Below are 21,662 nucleotides of genomic sequence, written 5' to 3' on the forward strand. Positions count from 1 at the left end.
CAAGATGCACGTGTGTTCAGTTTGTCTATAGCATTACTTGGGTTCAGATAACAAAAGCTACTATCGGATTTTTTATTAAGGACACCCGAGTTTAGGCTTTAATTACAAACGAACCAATAGGCCTATTGCAATGCAAGTTATACCAATATTTTCATTGTTTAATTCTACATTAGCGTATATAAGACGCATTGTTTTCGACGTTCATTAAATATTTTTTTATTGTGGTTGTAATAAATATTGCCCGAGTTTTTGGCTTCTCTAAGAAGCGCTCACTTAGGAATATATACAAGGAAAACTATTTATCTGATGGTAATGAAATTCTTATATGTTATAACCACATGTATTTGTAGTGTAATACTCAAGTTACAATGTTTTTCAACCACCCAGAAAAACGTTCTTATAATTTTTCTAAAGCAACTCTTTCTCAGCCCAGGATAAACGTACAACAGCAAACTTGGGCTTGTTTTGAAGCACTCAGTGATGGTTATCAGAAACTACAACTGTAACCGTACAGTGTGGTACCGAATTTATGAAGAGTAATATTGAAAGGAGGTTTTGTGTACGCCGGACCGTGCGATTAACAGCAGGCCGGGTGGTGATATCGGGCGCAGTGTTGCCGCGTTCAGTAGTAATCACACGCGCAACGAACACAGTACACTCGTTCCGGGCAGTTGTGCAATGGAATGCCCGTGGCCTTGGTTTGTCCGCAAGCTATTTTCAGTTGTTCTATGTTCTGCATATTGGCCACGTCACATCAAGATGCCTCCGAGACCGCCGTTATCAGAGGGTTAACTTACAATGATTTTGAGTGCTATTTGTTTCTTTCAATGTGAGGGGGAAAAGTAGGGGATAAGAGGTTCCCTGTGTACAAGAAGGTGGCAGATTGTCTTGGATTATCGCTGTCGTCAGTGAAGAGAGTAGGTGCCGCTTCAAAGGAGAATGATGGAAATACGTCATTCAGGTCAAGAAAGAAGCAGTGTGTGAGACCGGTGCGTCCGAAAATCCATCTCGATGATTTTACTGTGAGCACAATACGAAGAAATATGCACGATTTTTATATGAATAAGGTATTTCTTTCAATTGAAAGCCTCCGCATGAAACTGTTAGAAAATATGGCGGATTTTCCTGATATGTCAATTTCTACGCTTTTGAAAGTAGTTCGAAGCTTGGGATTCCGATTCAAAAAACTAAACAGGAAATCAGTGCTAATGGAATCTGTGACAGTTGCTGCATCCCGACATACCTACCTTCGACGAATTAGAGACTTAAGAGCACAGGGCTAAAAGATCTTCTTTACAGATGAGACCTGGTGCGGACAGAACCATACTATCTAATATGGGTGGCAAGAAAACGTGATTGAAGCTTCAGAAAACAACTTTGACAACTATAAAATGTACAGAGGGTTCATTCAGCAAATTTATGGATGGCATGGAGGGTTCAAAACACCGTCTGGGGCTGGGAAACGCATCATAATTTTACACATCGGAAGTGGAGAAGGATTTCTCGACGGTGCAGAACTTTGTTTTATTGGCAAGAAAAGAAGTGCTGATTACCACAATGAGATGATCTCGACTCATTATGAAGAATGGTTCACAAAAGTCTTGAGCTTATTGCCTCAAAGGTCGGCTGTCACTGTAGATCAAGCTCCATATCATATGATGGACGATCCTTCATCTAAAAACCCGAACATGTCATGGCTGAAACCTGAAATTATATCATGGATAACATCAAAGAATATTTCACTACCACCTGGAGTTGACGATTATAACAAATTAACGAAATCAGAGCCGATTGTCCTTGCCAGGCCTTATTTTCAAACACCGGTAAAGAAGCTGGAACAACTGACTAAACGACTTCGACCAGATGTACAGCTTGTTTGGTTACCAGTGGCCCATTGCGAGCTTAATTCAATCAAGCTCATTTGGGCTTACGTAAAAGGGAAAATAGAAAAAACAAATATGGCTAACAATTAGAAAATGGTAGAGGTATGGGAGCAATTAACGCTTTGTGCCGAGAAGCCTTACATACCGTGGCCCCTGAACTCTGGAAACAATGTGTTAAACACGCTAAGAAAATTGAAGACCACTACTGGGAAAAAGATGGACTGTCTGAAAACGTCCCTTATTTTGAGCCAGTCATAATCAACATGAATGACAGCAGCACCAATTCATCGGAACACAGTGATTTTTCAGACGGAGAAAATTGATAGAATTAAATATTGTAAATATATGTAAATAATAATGCAAATAACTTGTAAAAATTGTACAGTGTGATATTTCTAAATTAGGAAGTCAACCATTTTTAAACCTGCCTTTGAAGGTCCAAAGCCCGTATGAGAAACGGTGATGGGAAGTGGAATTTATAAGAAGAAATAAAATTAAAGGTTGAAAATTAACGAAAAGCTCTTTTTGTTGCGCGCGTGATTACTACTGAACGCGGAAACACTGCGCCCGATATCACCACCCGGCCTGCTGTTAATCGCACGGTCCGGCGTACACAAAACCTCCTTTCAATATTACTCTTCATAAATTCGGTACCACACTGTACGGTTACAGTTGTTGTAGTTTCTGATAACCATCACTTAGTGCTTCAAAACAAGCCCAAGTTTGCTGTTGTACGTTTATCCTGGGCTGAGAAAGAGTTGCTTTAGGAAAATGATAAGAACTTTTTTCGGGGTGGTTGAAAAACATTGTAACTTGAGTATTACACTACAAATACATGTGGTTATAACATATAAGAATTTCATTACCATCAGATAAATAGTTTTCCTTGTATATATTCCTAAGTGAGCGCTTCTTAGAGAAGCCAAAAACTCGGGCAATATTTATTACAACCACAAATAAAAAATATTTAATGAACGTCGAAAACAATGTGTCTTATATACACTAATGTAGAATTAAACAAGGAAAATATTGGTATAACTCGCATCGCAATAGGCCTATTGGTTCGTTTGTAATTAAAGCCTAAACTCGGGTGTCCATAATAAAAAATCCGACAGTAGTAGTGGAGCCTCCCAAGTGTGTCCGGTTACTGTCACTGTTAACAATATAAGGTTGCATATTAAGTTTGAAATTTTATATGAAAAATAGCCCACATGTATACACCGTACATGGAAAGTTAAGCATTCTTGGGTCAAATTGTTGCTATTGGTGAAACATGGATTGGCAAGTTTTAGCCAGAATTTAAAGAAAGCACTCTGAGGATTGAAGAGCTGCTTCTTCTCCACAACCAAAATACTTAAGACTAGTGCAACCAGGGTCAAGCCAATGATGATCTTTGCTTTTGATCGTCAAGGAATCATCGTGACGGATATGATAGTTCCATCTAGAACAAGTGTCACAGCAGTGTGTTACCTTGGCTTGATGCAAAAAAATCCGACCTCAGTTGCTGAAAGCTGGGCAACTTCGTCCTTCATAACAATGCTCATACTTACATAAAGAATGGTATGACCACTAAGCTGTGTGATTACAGATGAGAAGTGTTCTCACATGCCCTACAGCCCGGACATGTGTCCCACCAGATGACTTATTTCCTAGGGTAAAAAAAACCTATGCATGAACATAGTTTTCTGTTGGAAAAGCTTTCTGCTTCAATTACCTGAGTCATTCGACACATGAACTTTGGATGGAATTGTAAGTCTTCCCAAATATTGGGATTCAGTCATTGAGAAGTAGGGAGAGTACCATATTTACTCGCATATTAGACCCCATTCCCCCCCACACACACACTTTTTTCAGTATTAAAAAAAAAAAAAAAAAAGTGGGGTCCAATATGCGATAACCTCAAATTTTGTGCAGTGAACACATGACATCTAGGCTATAAAGAGGTATAAATTGTACATGTAAACATTCTACACTATTCTTTAACAAACTTATGAATGTATTTTATTTATACTGGCTATTTTTGTTGGAGGGCAGTATTTCTAATTGTACAATGATATAAATGGTGAACACGACTTTTAGGCCTACATATAAAGTAAATATACTTGGTTCTAGTTACTCATATCACGTAATTTGTTTCATCTCATTAATTCCTCTGATGAGATTGACTTCAGGAAGGGCATACGGTCATAAATACTCTCTTTGAAGATTGGTTCACAACTAAGTATTTTTTATTTTCCATCTTGTCGATACATTAATTGCTTAACCCTTGAATGCCCGAATTTTTTATTTTTTGAACAAAATGTTCAATTTTTCTTAAACTTTCTTAGGATAGGGTATTATTCAAGGAAGATCCATTATTTTGAAGCAAACGTGTTTAGTTTCGGAAATATAGGGTGTTGCATATATGCAACGCTAGGCGCTTAAGTAGTGGTCTGCAAGGCACCAACACGTATGTTTTTTTCTTCAAGAAAATAATGAAAGTAAGAGGACAATGAGCGTGGAGAAGAAGATATAAGTAATTGTTGAGTTGATTATTTACTAAGGGACAAAAAAAATATTTTATATACAATAAGACATTATTTACAGTACCTATTATATATATATATATATATATATATATATATATATATATATATATATATATATATATATATATATATCAAAGAACATCAAAGAACAATTCGAATAGTTCAAGAGGGGAAAAGTCACTATACTTTGCAAAGTCACTATCAGGAAATATACCGGAAGGTAGTGAAAAGTCTCTTGCAGTTCAGTTTCGTGTAACTTGAGGTATGAACAGATTTCGATTAGAAACACAATGAGCAGCTGCAGAAGCACTATCATTAGGCAGGACAATATCACACTCATCATTGCAATCTTCCTCCAGTCTTTCTTCGTTGGAAAGAACAACTTCAGCCCCCGCAGCAAGCTGCCTATGACTTAGGTTGTCAATAAGCCCTTCCTCGTCCTCACCTGCCGAGTCTTCATCCGAAAGGGGTGTAAGCTCTGGAGGGTCTATATAAATAGTATCTACCCCTTCATTTCGCTTCTCTACCTCCTCGAGAATTTCTGCGAATGTCAAGCCCCTGAAGAAATGTGAATCGAATAAATGGCGCTATTCAACTATGATTTCCTCCTATATATACACGAGATAAAATTTCCTACCACCACTTATAACAATAATAATAATAATAATAATAATAATAATAATAATAATAATAATAGACTAATAATATGCATCACAAAACTGGTATATGAGTTTGAATTGCATGCACAGCAACAGAGGGTTGTTAAGCCAATAACCAACCCTTCAATACCAAATTGGTACATAAGGAAGTGATTTGACAACGGATCTGCCTAGTGTTGCGAATATGTAACGCCGGGAATATGTGGATCTCACTCGCCCACGAGTTATTAATTGTAAAAGGAATCGTGCTACATTCATACTGATGAATTTACTTTCTGGATTTCCTAAAAGAGGTTAATTATTTCTAAATCATAAAATTATATTGTGAATCTTACCCCTTATGGTATGCTATTGTGATAGCTGGGACACACGGCAAACTTCAAACATACACCTCGTCAACAATCAAGCTGTGACTATTGATTAGCCGACTCGTAACAAAGCACAACACTTCCCTTTACCGAATACGCACGCAATTTTCATTCTTTTACTGGAAAACAACTTCATACACTGAAAGAAATGAGCACCAGCACGCCATTGTACATGTGCAACGCTAGGCGTTCATGGGTTAAGGCAACTTATTGGTTAAAAGTGGTACATGTTTCATATATTATTAACATCTTCAACCACATAACACTGTTTAGACGAAAAATTCATATATTGTCGAAGTATCAATGTTTGAGAGGAAGTGAATTAACATAATTAACATAATTTTAAAGACATTTAACATAACATAATTTGCCTTAAGCAATTCATGTATCAACAAGGTGGAAAATAAAAAATACTTAGTTGTGAATCTGTTAAAGTGTGATACGGACCATGAAGCTGATTTTATGTAAACAAAGATTGGCCTCGCTTCATACTCCACCCCTTACAGAAAGAGGATAAGGGATATTATCATATTATGCAATATTGATGCAAAATGACTTAATGGCTAGTCATTTGTCTTTGTCAGTTGAGCAGTAGGTCTACCACACAGTAAACCTGAGTAAACCTGATCACTGATTTCATTTAATTATCGTTTTGCGCCGCCAACTTGCCTGCTAGCAGCGTGTTTTCATTCCAAGCGACGTCATCTTCACTGCCATCTCATAAGCCATGCACTGCAATCGAGAGCATTGGAGGTCTCGTCGTTTTGAACCACTTAAAAATAGTTTCATTCCAGACTGTAGAGTTCAAACAGTGTGAATCTATTCCCTAATGGTTTCTGGGAATGGTCTCTGATATTCCCAGTTGGTGTATGTGTAGCAGAAGTCACTTCTTCCGAATAAAGCGTGCTGTAGAAAGCTTGTCAAACCACCACCTGATAACTAGCGTAATTGTACTTCCGAATGTATAGTGACTGGAAGCATTCTTTTGATAACTGCGGCTGTTGAAAGCCCTTATTTTTAAGTATATTTCATGCCTGTTCTCTACATTTATCACATCAGGATTTACCTAAACAGCTGTAAATGAGATGAGACCACATTGTTTAGGTTCCATGATGGAAAGAATAAAAATAAATAACAGGAGAGTTTGCCGCATTTATGGGTATCTACAGATGTATTTAAAGATAAAAATTTCATTGTTCCGTATTGAAAGTATTAACGTTAAAAATTAAATAATTGAAAAAGAGGTTCAACCTATTCAATACATAGGAAAGAAATGTAGTGATTACATTTTTATTTAATAGTAAATATAAATGGGACCGGTTTCGACCCTAGTCCAGGTCATCGTCAGCCGTAAAAACATGTAAAACAATGCATATGAAAAAGAAAAAGATTAATTAAACTCTGGATCGGTATAAGATGAAACAGTACGTAATATTAAGAATGGTAGTATGGCACACGCAATGATAGGCGAAGTCTCACAATGTTTATGAATATTGGAGAACAGTCAAAAGGGTCAGTTTCCACACTCTGTCAGGCACAAAGTCACAACACTATCAAATAATATATGAAGATCATAAATAACTTGAAGTCGCAGACGAATAGATTTGTAGAAGCAAACCGCCAGCTCTCGGTGATCAGCGCGGCACATTCAAGGTCATGCGCTGCGGTCTCGAACGCCAAAGTAGAATGGAGAATATCCTGAAGGTCCAGTATTTGTCTCGCATCATCAACAAATTCAAACACCATCCAAAAACCACTTTATCTAAAGACACAATAAAACCAACTGCTTTTTCCACCTTCACTTTCACTCAGGATGCTTATAAAATAACTAATATTTTTAAAAAACATAATATGAAAATTTCTTTTAGAACTAACAATAGAAATCTTGATATGTTACACAACTCTAAATCTCTAAATAAATCTAATGCTTTTTCTAAATCTGGTGTATACAGATTCAAATGCAACAACTGCAATTCCTCCTACGTCGGACAAACTGGCCGCAACTTCAATATCAGGTACTCTGAACATGTCAACGCCATTAAATACAACAGATTCTCTGCCATAGGACAGCACATACAAGACTCCAAGCATAGTTTCACCAGTATTGACAATGACATGAATATACTTAAAATCATTAACAAAGGCCCCCTCTTAAACATTACTGAAAATTGCTTTATCCACCTTGACCAGTACTTCAACCCTAATTTCAATTTAAACGACATTTCTGAAAAACCCAATATCCTTTTTGACTCCTTAATTCTTCTTCTCAAAAATTCCAAATACCAAAACCCCAATTCTATTTTCCATGCCTTACAAAGTTCCCACCCACATTTTCTACCTCCAATAACCCACCCTCCTAACCCACCCTAAACTACCCCTCCTTCATTTCCCTATCTTATCCTTCCTCAATACCATCTAACTTTAATTTCTTTTATTCTTTCTCTTATTTCACTATCACTCTTCCTCTGTTAATTTATTCTACCTTCTCTATTTAAAAAAAAAAACCATCGACCTTCATTTCGGTTCTCCTCTTTCAAATTTTAACTCTTGTCTTGCGCCAACTTCGACTACTTCAATCATGACCTAAAATTTTTTCAATTTAAAAAATAGCGCACTGTGCATATAAGTTTTCATTTGTTTTCCGATATTGCGCTTTTTACTATATTTTTTTCTCTTTACAATTGTTTTTTCAAGTCAACTGTTTTCCAAGAACTTAGCAGGAGCACAAGTACTCATTCAATTATACTGATTTGCGTTGTATATTTCTATATACACGTACTTAACTTCCCGCAACCGAGACAAATACTGGACCTTCAGGATATTCTCCATTCTACTTTGGCGTTCGAGACCGCAGCGCATGACCTTGAATGTGCCGCGCTGATCACCGGGAGCTGGCGGTTTGCTTCTACAAATCTGTTCGTCTGCGACTTCAAGTTATTTATGATCTTCATATATTATTTGATAGTGTTGTGACTTTGTGCCTGACAGAGTGTGGAAACTGACCCTTTTGACTGTTCTCCAATATTCATAAACATTGTGAGACTTCGCCTATCATTGCGTGTGCCATACTACCATTCTTAATATTATGTACTGTTTCATCTTGTACCGATCCAGAGTTTAATTAATCTTTTTCTTTTTCATATGCATTGTTTTACATGTTTTTACGGCTGACGATGACCTGGACTAGGGTCGAAACCGGTCCCATTTATATTTACTATTAAATGAAAATGTAATCACTACATTTCTTTCCTATGTATTGAATAGGTTGAACCTCTTTTTCAATTATTTAATTTTTAACGTATCTACAGATGTGGCGGTAATGCGTTTTATAATCATATTTGTGTACTTTCGTCATCTCCATTTTGTTTATTAACACATACCCTAGTATGTGTTGTTTGGCGTCTCCAAAAATCGCTAAAGTGGGGACATAAAATCGTTATTATTATTATATTATTATTATTTGTAAAACAGTCGTTATGGTTGGATAGTTTTTATCATGTTTTAAACTTCTCTCCAAAAAAATACCTATACTGGCTCGAGTTAAGAGATATTAAACGATCACTTTGTTAATTATCTTGCCTGCTATATTAACAATAACAACTGTGAATTTCTCAACTAGAGTAAAACTCCTTTTAGACACGCCCCAAGTGGAGGGGAGTTACATGTACCATTTTTACCGCATATCAACTTTTCTTCCATTTGTAAATCTCTGGCAGTACAGTACCGGGAATCAAACTCAGGCTCCCAAGAACAGCAGCTAATTGTGCTAACCATTACGCTTGCAGACATTCTTATCTACAAAAGACAGACATATAGTATGATTGATCCATGCTTGCAATGCGCGGGTCGGACACGAATCTATTCACCAATTTGTGCGATGTCATCAGAGCTGCAGTTGGTTTATGCTACTGAGGCAGTCATTTTTTAACTACGAAACACAGATGTACCGCATGACTTTGGCGTGTGTTTTCATTGCGTGGGTCGTACGGACTAAACTATTCACAAATTTCTGCGATGTCATCAGAGCTGCAATAAGTCTGGTACCTGCTTCGAAGTGGAATTGTTGTTGTTCTCTGACGAATTACGTTGGGGGAGTCTTGTGAGATTTTTTTTTCTTTGTCTCGAAAAGCCAGAGGGGGGTCTTATACACGATTAAATACTGTATATTGAAGGATTGTAAAGAGATACTGCCAAAATAAATGTGCGTTTGAGTGTAGTAAAATATTGTGCAGTATTTATTGAATCACCCTAGTCATAGTGCCAAAAGTAGCAGTAGTCTTACAGGCAACCTTCAAGTGAAAGAAGTGTTATTGTACAATAATGGATGAGGATTTGGTGGCTGGAGCAGTGGACACTGAATTACTTGATAAATCAAGGCACACTTTGGTTTTCTGCTTGGTTTCTTTGAAAGTTTTCTAATGCAGAATCAAAAGGTGCTTTCGACATTGATTGCACCTCGCATGTTTATCATATTTGATAAACAAAACCAAAGATATATTTCAGATTTAAAGAATTTTATCCATATGATTGAGATTTTGCAACATGGAAAATAATTTTCTCTTTTAGATTAAAGAACATCTTTGATGTTATAGCCTTGTTTCTGACAACTACCATATAAAGAACTACTGTAAAATATTTTTCTCATTACATTTTTTCTTTTGTTTCCCAGGTTGGAGGTGTAAAGGATTTAGCACGAGCCATTGAATTGAACAAGGAAGTATACAATTTCTTGAAGACTGCTGGTGCGAAGTATGGTGTTGGCTTCTGGAAACCAGGTTCAGGAATCATCCATCAGGTTAGTTGTTACTCTGCTGATTTATATACATAACAGCTTTTGCTAGGATGTAAGTACACTTTGAGTACTGTGTATACTCAAATCTGTGCACCCTAATTTTAAGAGCAGAAATTCTACCAAAAATATAAACCTTTAATTTGCCTTTTATTTATAACAAATGATAAATCCTACATAAAGTATGTTTACTTTGAAACAGTGCACTATAATCTTTACCCTCGTCATAATCCTCCAATGTTATATCATTTTGTTGAGAGTGCTGGAAATACCCACCAGAATCACTGTCATCTGCACATTTCAAGGTGCGCACAAAACTCAACCTACTTCTTCTTTACAAACATTTGTGCAGACATTAGTCCTTACTGGGGTCTTTACAGTATAAATATATAGAATTGCAAATATAAGTAATACAAAAAATATCATCCTTAATTTTAACATGACAACTGATGTACATTTAAATAAAGTAACTTCTCTAAATCTGTTCATTCGTTCAACAATTATCCATCAAGTCAGTGGGATCCACTCAGCAAGTGATCGTGGCAGGCACCTTAAATTTTCAATGATTCAGTTAACATTAAGACCATTTCATGAGCTCCATACAGAGATGATGAAAGAGTGGTTTTATTTTCATTGCTAATTTTGCAAACGGTAACATTTCAAGTGGATATGTACTGTAATACGGTGAAATCTCCATACAGTGATTACCGGTACAGCAATAATCCCCTCTGTAATGACAAAACTTACATTAATTCAATGTAAAATTCCTCTCCATTATGATCGCCTATTCGGACCCCTATGATGTGCTTCCTCCCGGTACCACAATAATCCAAGCACAGAAGTAATTACGAACATCTCTTACTGCCGTATAAAAATTGGACTTTCCTATTGTGTAAGAATGTTCATAGATGTTGTGGGTGGTTTAGTTGAGCAACTCTGGGAACTCTTTAAGGCCGCGTTCGCACTAAGACAATATAAGATAAGTGATATATCGTAAGTGACATACGACACGCACAGCCAGATACTTGAAATCTAAAGGGTGGCGATAAAATAGGTTCACAGCTGCGCGATTGCACAACATATCGCAAGTGACATATCTCTCGAAGTGCCGTTTGCTGGTCTCTTCAGCGATTAGTATCGTATGGTATTTCGAGCTGTGAACATGACGGGAAGAAGAGAAGACAATTCTGTAATACCTTTCATTAATTTAGTGAAAGCTCATCAGTGCATCTGGAACTATTCCATTGCCGTATACAGCAAGACAGACGTGACGAATGCCGCATGGAGGGAAATTGCATCAGAAATAAGACACAGGAAAATGCATTGTTTATTTATTTATTATGTAAGACAAGTAAGTAATCAAATTGTTATATTATTAACTCATAATGTAAATATTTCTAAAGTATGGCACACGAAATAAGTAATTCAATTATAATTAAGTTTATTTCACTGTTAATTTCAGGTAGGGTAAACGCACCGGTTCTCGACACTGTACCAATCGTCGACACTTGCTTTACATTTACTGGCATGTAAAAACTCCTGCGGGACTAAATTTTGGCACCTTACGACTTAACCCGTTCTATGTTTTGGAAAATTACCAACCCTGCCAGGAATCGAATCCAGGACCCCTGTGACCAAAGGCCAGCACGCTAACTATTTAGCCATGGAGCCAGACTTGAACCCATAATTACATTCGGTCTAATTTAGACATTCAGAGTATATTACTAGTGTATTATGTTCTATTTATAGGCCTGTATCTTTATTTGAAAATAACATATGTACTATATACGTTGAAAGGTTTTTTTTTTTGTTTTTGAGATTAAACAGATGGGCCAGACTGCTGCTTGCTTTCGTAATTCATAGTGAGATGCTAGTCAGCACAAATATTAGGAATGAGGAAATAAAACTTCCGTGATATTGAACTCTATCTGGGTTTCCTTCGTAACACGAGGAAAAATATATGACCGCGTTGATTGTACAGTCCGAACACAAAATTTTAACTACAGTAACATTTTCTCGCAAGTAACTTGGAAAATAAAATAAAAACATGTTGTGATATACCTGAAGTACATAACAATAATAATAATAATAATAATAATAATAATAATAATATGTAACTTTACTCTCTAGGTACGTAGAGTAAATATCCACAATCGTTGTAGTTTAATTTCATAAAAATATCACAGTCTGCCTCTGTGGTGTAGTGGTTAGCATTATTAGCTGCCACCCCCGGAGGTCCAGTTTCGATTCCCGGTTGTGCTATGAAATTTGAAGTGTGGTACGAGGACTGGAACGGGGTCCACCCAGCCTTGGGAGGTCAAATAGGTAGATGGGGTTGTAAAGTGAAGTAAAAGCTTGAGGTAATCTGTCCATGTAATCGAATAAATCGTTTCGAGGTTAATTGCGAAAGAACCTCCTTACTTTATCATACACGCGAGGCCCGGACACAACTACAAAATATAATTTTAATTATTTGTCTAAACTTCAAGATAAACTTGAAAGCTTCTGATTATTACCTAATATCATTGTTTACTAAGTATTGCACAATCATACTGCACTGAAATCGTTTGTTTTGACGCTGCGCGCTGAACATCACCGACGTTATGTACGTCGGCTACTGGTTCACTGAGGTGTTGGATACTGGCCGAATTCAAAATTGACATGTCGAATACTGGTGCAAATGTTGCATTTTTTCAGTGAAAAATTTCCATACGAATAAATGTTTAATTCTGTTCAACAATGATGAATAATAGTTAAGAAAGTTTTGAGGTTATACACGACCCATTCAGAAATGTTCAAAAACACGCCAGGCGGTACATACATGTTTTAAACGTTAAAAAAAAATCCTGAACATGTCGAGAACCAGTGCGTTTACCTTGTATACAGGTATATAAAGAATTTGTTGCTGACACATTGCCCACAATTGTTGTACTAAATGGCTGGGTCTTGTAAACCGACTCATCTCCATTGTGTAGGTATTGCACCAGTTGGTTTCAGAAAGTTTTCACGTAGTTTATTTCATAAGCAGTTTGCTGCTTTCACATTGTTGTTTTCGCTGAACGTACTGTTACCTGATAATGCTGGTACCACAGAACACTTATTAAATTGTTGTGGAACATAAGATTATCCTCGTCTGCGTATAAAATTATGAAGCACGCATGCTGTCCTAATCGTCTGTATAGCATTAAATCTGTTGGTATAAATTGGTCAGTCAAATAGAAAAAAAATTTGACGTTAGCGTTCCAAAAGTGCATTCCACACTTTTTCTGCCTCTTGAAAGTCTAAAATTGAATATTCTTCTGGCATCATTTAATACTCTTTTTGGAAAGGGACGTATTATACAGTGGAACCTTGGATTGCCAGCATAATTCGTTCCGGCAACATGCATATAATCCAAAGCACTCGTATATCAAAGCAAGTTTTCCCATAAGAAACAATTGAAACGCGGATGATTCGTCCGCAACACAAAAATATTTATTTGCATGCCCTTTCTAAAACAAAATGTAACGTAATACAAATTAAAGTGCACTTTTCCTTACAATAGAATCGTTGGTGTAAGGGAGACGAGAGATGACATGAGATGAGTTACTGTGTAGCACGAATTTCACTAACGGAATCACTGCTATCTGTTGGCTCACTTGAATTGTTTTCTTTTCATGCTACTCTTACGAGGAACCTGTCCAATGACTGTTGCGTTTGCCTCTTTTTGAGGATTTCATGAAAATGTGACATTGCATTGTCATTGATCTGATTCATCGCTTGCACTGCTACAGCTTTATTTGGGTGGTGTTTTTTTTTACAAAATTTTGCACCGTTTCCCACATTTTGCACTTCTCCCGAATCTCAGTTGAAGTGAGAGATTCCATTGATTTTTCCTCCTCTTCCCCGGACAAGATCTCCATAACCTCCTCCTGTTGTTTGCGATGCAGGTCCATCAGTTCGTTGGTGGTCAGTTCCTGGCTATGTTCTTCCACCAGCTTTTGAATGTCCAAGTCATTCACCTCCAGCCCCATAGTCTTCCCTAAGGACACAATTTCATCGACAATTGGTGGCTCATTGTCGCCAACATTCCCCTCTGTCACGTCCAGGGACACAGTCAGGCCACAGCTTTCCCCAAGCGGAAATGAGAGTTTTCTTGTTGAATCCATCTCAGGCTTTATCAATGATCTTCAGGCAGTTCATGGTGGGGAAAAGATTTCTCCCAAAATCTCGGAGGGTAAGGTTTGATCCTTCAGTCACTTCAAAGCATCGCTGAAATAATGCTTTGGTGTATAGCTTCTTGAAGTTCGAAATGACTTGCTGATCCATAGGCTGGAGTTGTGGAGTAGTGTTGAGAGGAAGGAACTTAACCTTAACGAACTTGAATTCCTCCAGTAAGTCAGCCTCAAGGCCTGGAGGATGAGCAGGAGCATTGTCCGTAACCAGCAAGACTTTGAGTGGCAGATTATTTTCTGAAAGGTATTTCTTCACTACAGGACCAAAGACCTCATTCATCCATTCAACAAACAAACAGCGGAGGGGAAAACGTCGGCACTCGTGACGCTCGTATTGCGGAACCTCATTCGCTTATCAAGTTACAATTTATTTAAAATGTTTGCTTGTCTGGCAAAACACTCGTAGACCAAGTTACTCGCATTGCAAGGTTTCACTGTATTATGCTGGAGAGGGAATGCTTCATCTGCCACAATGTAGAATAGAAAAGGATTATCATTTGCCTCGCCTGGCAAATGTGTTGCTTCTCGTATTTTCAATTTATGATCCTGCAATAATTTGCCGATTGTTGATTTGCGAAACACAGGGCCGTCATTATTCCATCTATTGCGGTGAACATTCCAACTGCGTCAGATGAAGCCAGGAGAACTATTGAAAAGAACCCTTTATAATTATAATCTGTGGACCCTGTATTAGGGAAACACTGAATGCGGAAATGTTCGCCATCAAGACATCCAATACAGTTAGGTAAATTCCATAACTCATATCATTTTGATGTTTGCTTCCAACTTTCCTACGTTGATTGTGGCATATACAGCAGTTGTTAGTGGGACCATATAGCAGCACAAGTCGATGAACAGTGTAACTGATAGTTGATTTACCTCTGCAAAATTGCAAGGAAAGATCTTGAAAACTGCTTCCAGTAACTAGATACCTGAAACAACAATTTTGTGTCAGTGTTGTCAACAATTTTGACCCTACAATAAAAACAAAATACGCACTATAAAAAATATGTGAAATAAATTGATGGTTTTAAATCATAAATATGTTTTCATTTTAATAAACAACATTTCACCGGGCGAGTTGGCCGTGCGCGTAGAGGCTGTGAGCTTGCATCCGGGAGATAGTAGGTTCGAATCCCACTATCGGCAGCCCTGAAGATGGTTTTCCGTGGTTTCCCATTTTCACACCAGGCAAATGCTGGGGCTGTACCTTAATTAAGGCCACGGCCGCTTCCTTGCAACTCCTAGGCCTTTCCTATCCCATCGTCGCCATAAGACCTATCTGTGTCAGTGCGACGTAAAGCCCCTAGCAAAAAAAAAAAAAATAAACAAACATTTGAAAATAAATCATATTGATTTATTGACTTTTAAAAATTTTGATTCAGAAAAGGACTGTCGAGAGCGATGGAAGATTATCCTAACAGCATATGTGCAATTGCTGAAACCACCAAAGTCTGGGGCTAGCCAGAATTCTAAGAAAACTTATTTGGCTGAGCATTTAGCTTTTCTGCAACCATATTTGAAAGGAGGAGATACGTCCGGCAAACTTCACGTTGAAGATACTGCAGTAGAGGAGTCCAGTACTAATCAAAATGATGGAAGCGAGACATTTCTTGAAGAGGAAATGCCTGATGAAGCTTCTTCCGTGCAATTACTTGAAAAACCTGCTCGTAAAAGTTCAAGTCAAACACACACAAAACTAGAGGGACAAGACCAAGTCGACGTTGCTTATATATAATGGATGAAAATGAAAAAATCTGTTAATAAAACTGACCAAGATGCTGACCAGCATTTCCTTCTTTCTCTTTTACCTGATCTGAAAAACATTAGCTTGCGTCGTAAGAGAACTTTCGAAATAGAAACAATGTCTCTCTTACACAAGTTGTCAGATGAGGATAAACGGGAGAATATGGAATCCACTATTTCAGTAGCTTCCAGCCTTTCTGTATGAAGTTCCTCATCCCATCATAACACCTTACAAACTCAGTCTCACATGAGCATTATTGCAATGACTTCGGCATTCAGTTTGATTACCCCACTGCCGCAAGAAAGTGGAACTGACTGGAACAATTTGTAAAAAAAAACTGTAAAAAATTATCAAATTGAAACTGCTAAATTTTATTAATGCTGCTTTTTATATTCATATCTGCTTACCTTATAGTAATCAGAAGTTTTTCATCTGAAGAAATGGCCTTCCTGAAGTGTGTGTCCTTTCTTCAAGGGTTCGTGGCACTGGGCCTTTCAGAAAATGAAGGTTTTCAGGATTCATTCGATAAAACTCCCTGAATTTTGATTCATGTTGAGACAGCTCTCGAAACAGCCGAGCTATGGTGCACGTTGGTAAGATTGTAGGGATGTACCCAGTATTTCCTTTTTCTTCTCATCCTACGCCTGAACCAATAAGCCACTACATCGTCTTCCTCACTTGAACTCATATTTGTAACTGATGTGGTTAGAATTGTGTTCCCACCAAATTATTATCGTCCTGTGTCATGAACCTTCCTAGCAATATATCGTCGCAGTATATTCCTTACTATGTATTATCACTTATCTTGTATCGTCTTAGTGTGAACGGCGCCTAAGTGTTACAGAATTACAGGAAGATCCAAGTAGTGTGCATTACCAGAAGGATTTAAAGGTCATGACTGTAGGTATCGGGCAGGTATGTGACAGTAGACAGTTCTACCTGTGACTATCTGGCCGAGGGTCAAGTGACCATTGCCAAACTTGACACCCAAAGGTTGGGAGGGGGACCAAAAGCTACCAGTGGAGGAGTAGTCTTTTTGGAGGCCAGGTGAAGCCTTTGTGTAGGAAATGACACATCAATTCACGAGAAAGGAAAATATTGTAAACGGTTTTGATGGTGGAAGAGGACCCCAGTCCTAATGGCAGATAAAACTGAAGGATTTTCTCTTGTCTGTGTCTGTACTTCATTGGAACAGTTGCAAGATCGCGTGTTCTCCTGAGGAGTGGCCTAAAGTTACACTTGGCAGTAGGTATAAAATCCCTCTGGGAGTGGCAACCCTACCTTAATAACAGTCTAAATATGGATATGGTACATTTAAACTTGCCCCAGAAAAGGTTCGGGTGTTCCCTGCAAGTGAAGCGTGTTCCTTGCGTGCTGAGGGAACTGTGAAAACTGGACGACCAGTAGCCAACATTATTAAGATGCCTTTTTAGAAAATAGTGGATATATTTTGAGGTTTTATATGTTGGACTATTTCTACAGTTGATGATTGGGGGTATGGGTGTGTTTTTCTTATGTAATTTAGGCAATGCTCTGGCTGTGGGGGTTTTAGGGTTCATAAGGATTAGTTTTTGTTCTTGTTCATTGAGTAAAAATGTGGAATTCTTTAATATTTTTAAATTTCATTGGATTCTTATTGTGGGGTCTTTGACTATTGTGTAAGTCTCATTTGTGAAAAATTCTTCCTTTTTTCAATGCAATCTTTCTTATCTATTAGAACAGTAGTCCCCCCTTTATCGACTTTAGTTACTATTGTTATCTTTTATTTTGTTTTTTGCTTCTTTAATTTTGAATGATTGAGAACAGCATTTTTAAATCATTTTTATCTAGTGTCATTTTGTAATTCCAGAGGGAGTTTTGAAATATTTGTTTTTCTGTATACTAGGCCAATTGTGTTTTAAACCTTTACCTAAAAGTTCAATGTCTTTTTCTGAGAAGCATGTGTTCAAGTTAACTATGGCGGGAGAGTTGTTGAAAGAAGGAACCCTTTTTTCTAAGTGTATTTTGAGTGCTTGTAGTTGATTTTCTTTTAAGTGAGCCAGTTTTTTATCTATGAACTGTTTCTTGTTTAGTATATCAACATGTAATTGAAATGAATTCCATTCTATAGAGTTCACATATTGAGACACCGATAAGTGTAGTTTGTATAGTTGTAAGTTTAAGAGTGACTTTTTCTTACAGAAAGTTTTTATTTTGTCCGTAAGCCAGATTTCATTAGTTTTGTTTTGGGTTTTTAATAAGTTATGAGCTGATAAGTTTCTCCTTTCGACATGTCTCCAGAATTGTGGTACTAATTTTAGTCTCATTCTTTTAGGAAAGCTATGGGCGATTGCAGAAACGGTATTTAGACGTTGTCTACGGTTAAACAATGCCTAAGTATGGCTGCCGCATTGCAGAGACGTTATTTATCACTTAGACAATGTCTAAAACCGATGTTCAGCTGGTCATGTTTAAACACTGCCGAGAGTACTGTTTAACCTCAAATGAGAGGAGTGAATCACAATCAGAGGTTATGTACCATGAAACCTGTAATTTGTATTATGTTGAGACTATTCCGGGAAGAAAGGTTAGTCCGATGGCCTCTCTGTGGGTTGCCCGCTGCTACATCGCTGCAATTCGTTTGACGTGTATGGGGAGAGATCTTAATATAAGGTTTCGCTTTTCGAGAGACCTGTTTCTTGAGACTGACAAAGTGACAATCCAGTAACTGTCAACTTGAATACAATTCTTGGCAACCAATATATTTTATTATATACATCGGGTAATTTCCATGGAATTATAGGTCACTTCGATTACATATCAGAATTACGTGTCCCGATCGTCAGAGGGCTGTCGCATACATCAGCGGGGAGGGATTCACTTATATTTACTGCCACTACAATGTAGGCTATACATAATTTTACTCCCGGCTGAGCGAAATGGTAGTTTAGGGGAAGGCCTAAAATTTAATTCTCAAATAATTATATTATTAGTGGTCCTATCGATAAATACTAAATAACTAAACTTATATAGAATTAAATATCCGATCATTTATGTCATACATTGTTACCGTACCGGCTTTGATAACAGATATTGATGAATTTGTATTTTTGTTGCCAAGTCCATATCAACGCCGAGCCATGAGAAAGTGGGTTAAAAGAATATAATGAAAGTCGGTATATAGTCGGGGAATAAGAAAGTACAGTCTAAACTATAAACAATTTTATTCACCCTGTATGAAATTATAGTTTAGGGGAAGGCGCCTAATATTTAATTTTTAGATACCCATGTTATTGGTCCTATCAGAAAGTACTACATAGCAAAAGTTATAGAGAATACCATTTCCGACCATTTACGTTTTATTCAGTTTTACTGTACCGACTGTAATAAGAGTGGGGTTTTAGTCGGAAGAAAACTAAATGTGAAGGCCTACAATATTGAAAGTGCATAACATTGATCAACAATAACATTACATTGACCAGTGTTTGTGGTGATGTTCTTTGTCTCTTATGCTGCCGCTCAACTCCGATAGATGGAATTACTGCTACGTTCCGAGTATAACAGCCTGGCTGAATATTGGCGGGAAGTAGCTGGGGAGTTAGAAAACTTTCTTCTGTAGCGTGCCATTCCTCTGGTTTATACATTTTCTGATACTGCTGGTACGTAACACACTGGTTCATCATAGTATTCCAGCTGTTTGATCCCTTCTCTGATGCACTGTTTTGAATGAGCAGTGTGCACACTTAGGCCTAAGGCTGAGGCCCACCTAGTAGTAGTAGCAGTAGGACCTGGTGTAGAATTACCATTTAGGCCTATTCCAAATTATAGCACCACAATTCACTAAATGACTCAAAATTCAACCCTGAAAAGAGAGTTTCTTAAGAAAAGCTTCTTCCTCTTCACATTTATTAAATTCTACATTCATTTTATTCCAAATTAACAGTGAACAGGGGATTTCTCCTCTGGCTTGGCAGAAAAATTTGCCTCCAAATCAGATAGATTTTTCCACCGCCAGTGTAGTGAACTGAGATTTTCCGACTCATTGAGTACTCCTAGGAAATATATTAGTAAAACGGCATGGTTTTTGCCCTGGCACTCACCACTGTTCGACTCCCCCCCACCCCCACCCGCCAAAAAAAGACAGTGTTCACAGATCACAGCTGTCTGCAGCTTGGTCATTCCAGCTCTGGAACTTAGGACTGTTAAATCGGCAGCGTAGTACTGTTCATTAAAAGTGAGAAAACGTGTGGTTATTCATTTGATTATTTCATATGAAAGCATTACTTTCAATCGCTCTATTCCTCCCAATGTCATTGTAATGACCTATGTTCAGTTCAGTTGGGAAAACCACTAAGACAGTCTTTCTAAGGATATAACAAGGCAGGTGAAGAGTGAGTGTCTGCCATTATAATGAAAACTCCCCAACCTGATTGTGCCTTGCGATAGGCAAACAGGCTACCATTACAATGAAAATTCCCTAACCCAGTCTTCATATGAGAAAAGGACTTTGGTGACATCCCTGTCGTGTTTCAAAGGTAACTTTAAGAGCTATGCAATTTAATACAATCTTGCTCACAACGTGTACACTACCTAATCTAGAATTCTGTATACAGTGTAGAATTTCGTAGCGAAGCACGGATACATCAGCTAGTATAATATAAAATTCTTGATCCAAGAACTGGTAATATCAAAATCATTTGCGTTTGGGGAAAAAATAATTTTTCTGGGTGACAATTCCGCATGAGACTAATCATTACTACTTTGTCTCGCACTTTCTTGTAGTTCAATTTCGCCACTTAGATATTCTCCATCTTCATTATCAAAATATAGCCCTCCAGAATCACTATTAGGAAGCATTCAGTTTCTTCGTTAACAGGAGATGAATGTATACTTCAGGACGTCATGATGGCTACACGTTAGCGGGAAAGATGTTCCACTCCAACGAAGCTGAAGTAAAACCACATCGCTTTCAAAACACGCGAAATGGAGTGGTATATCTGCAGTACAGAATTTCTTTGAACATTTCCACGGAATCTCAAAGCATGACACTATATTGTGTTCATTTGTGAGATCGGTGAAGTACACACTGCACCAAAACGTATATATGCGGGTTTGGCAGTGAATGGGTTAACAGTCTATCAACTTTACCTTTTCTTATCCTCCAATACGAGTATTCAAGGAAACACATATCTATTTCATTATAAAGATTGAACTGTTCATTACCCTCAACAGGTTTTGGGCGCATTGACTCATTGCTCCAGAAAGTATAATCTTGTCAGCTTGATACTACGACTTTAACCAAGGACATTTTAATCATGTTATGTTAGACAAACAACTACATTGATATCCTCTTTTATGATTTGTAAGAACAATCAAGATCCTGATTATTCACTTTACAGGTTTGAGTTTGAGGCTGATGATGCCCTTAATGTGGGCGAAACATGTCCCTTGTAACTTTTTATGATAAGATTTAATTCTTAATTTACTAGATCTCT

The 21,662-nt window shown here is 37.5% G+C and overlaps 1 protein-coding gene across 1 annotated transcript in view; it reads left to right on the plus strand.

The window, feature by feature from the left end:
- The window catches only part of LOC136877293 (aconitate hydratase, mitochondrial), a 225,399-nt gene that overhangs the window by 62,157 nt on the left and 141,580 nt on the right, over positions 1 to 21,662 (plus strand). Inside the window, exon 4 of the mRNA XM_067151224.2 lies at positions 10,108 to 10,233. Within this exon, the coding sequence (XP_067007325.1) occupies positions 10,108 to 10,233 (126 nt within the window). The remainder of the gene's footprint in view (positions 1 to 10,107; positions 10,234 to 21,662) is intronic.

Source organism: Anabrus simplex, chromosome 7 (genome assembly GCF_040414725.1).
Source record: "Anabrus simplex isolate iqAnaSimp1 chromosome 7, ASM4041472v1, whole genome shotgun sequence".
In the NCBI taxonomy this organism is placed as follows: domain Eukaryota; kingdom Metazoa; phylum Arthropoda; class Insecta; order Orthoptera; family Tettigoniidae; genus Anabrus; species Anabrus simplex.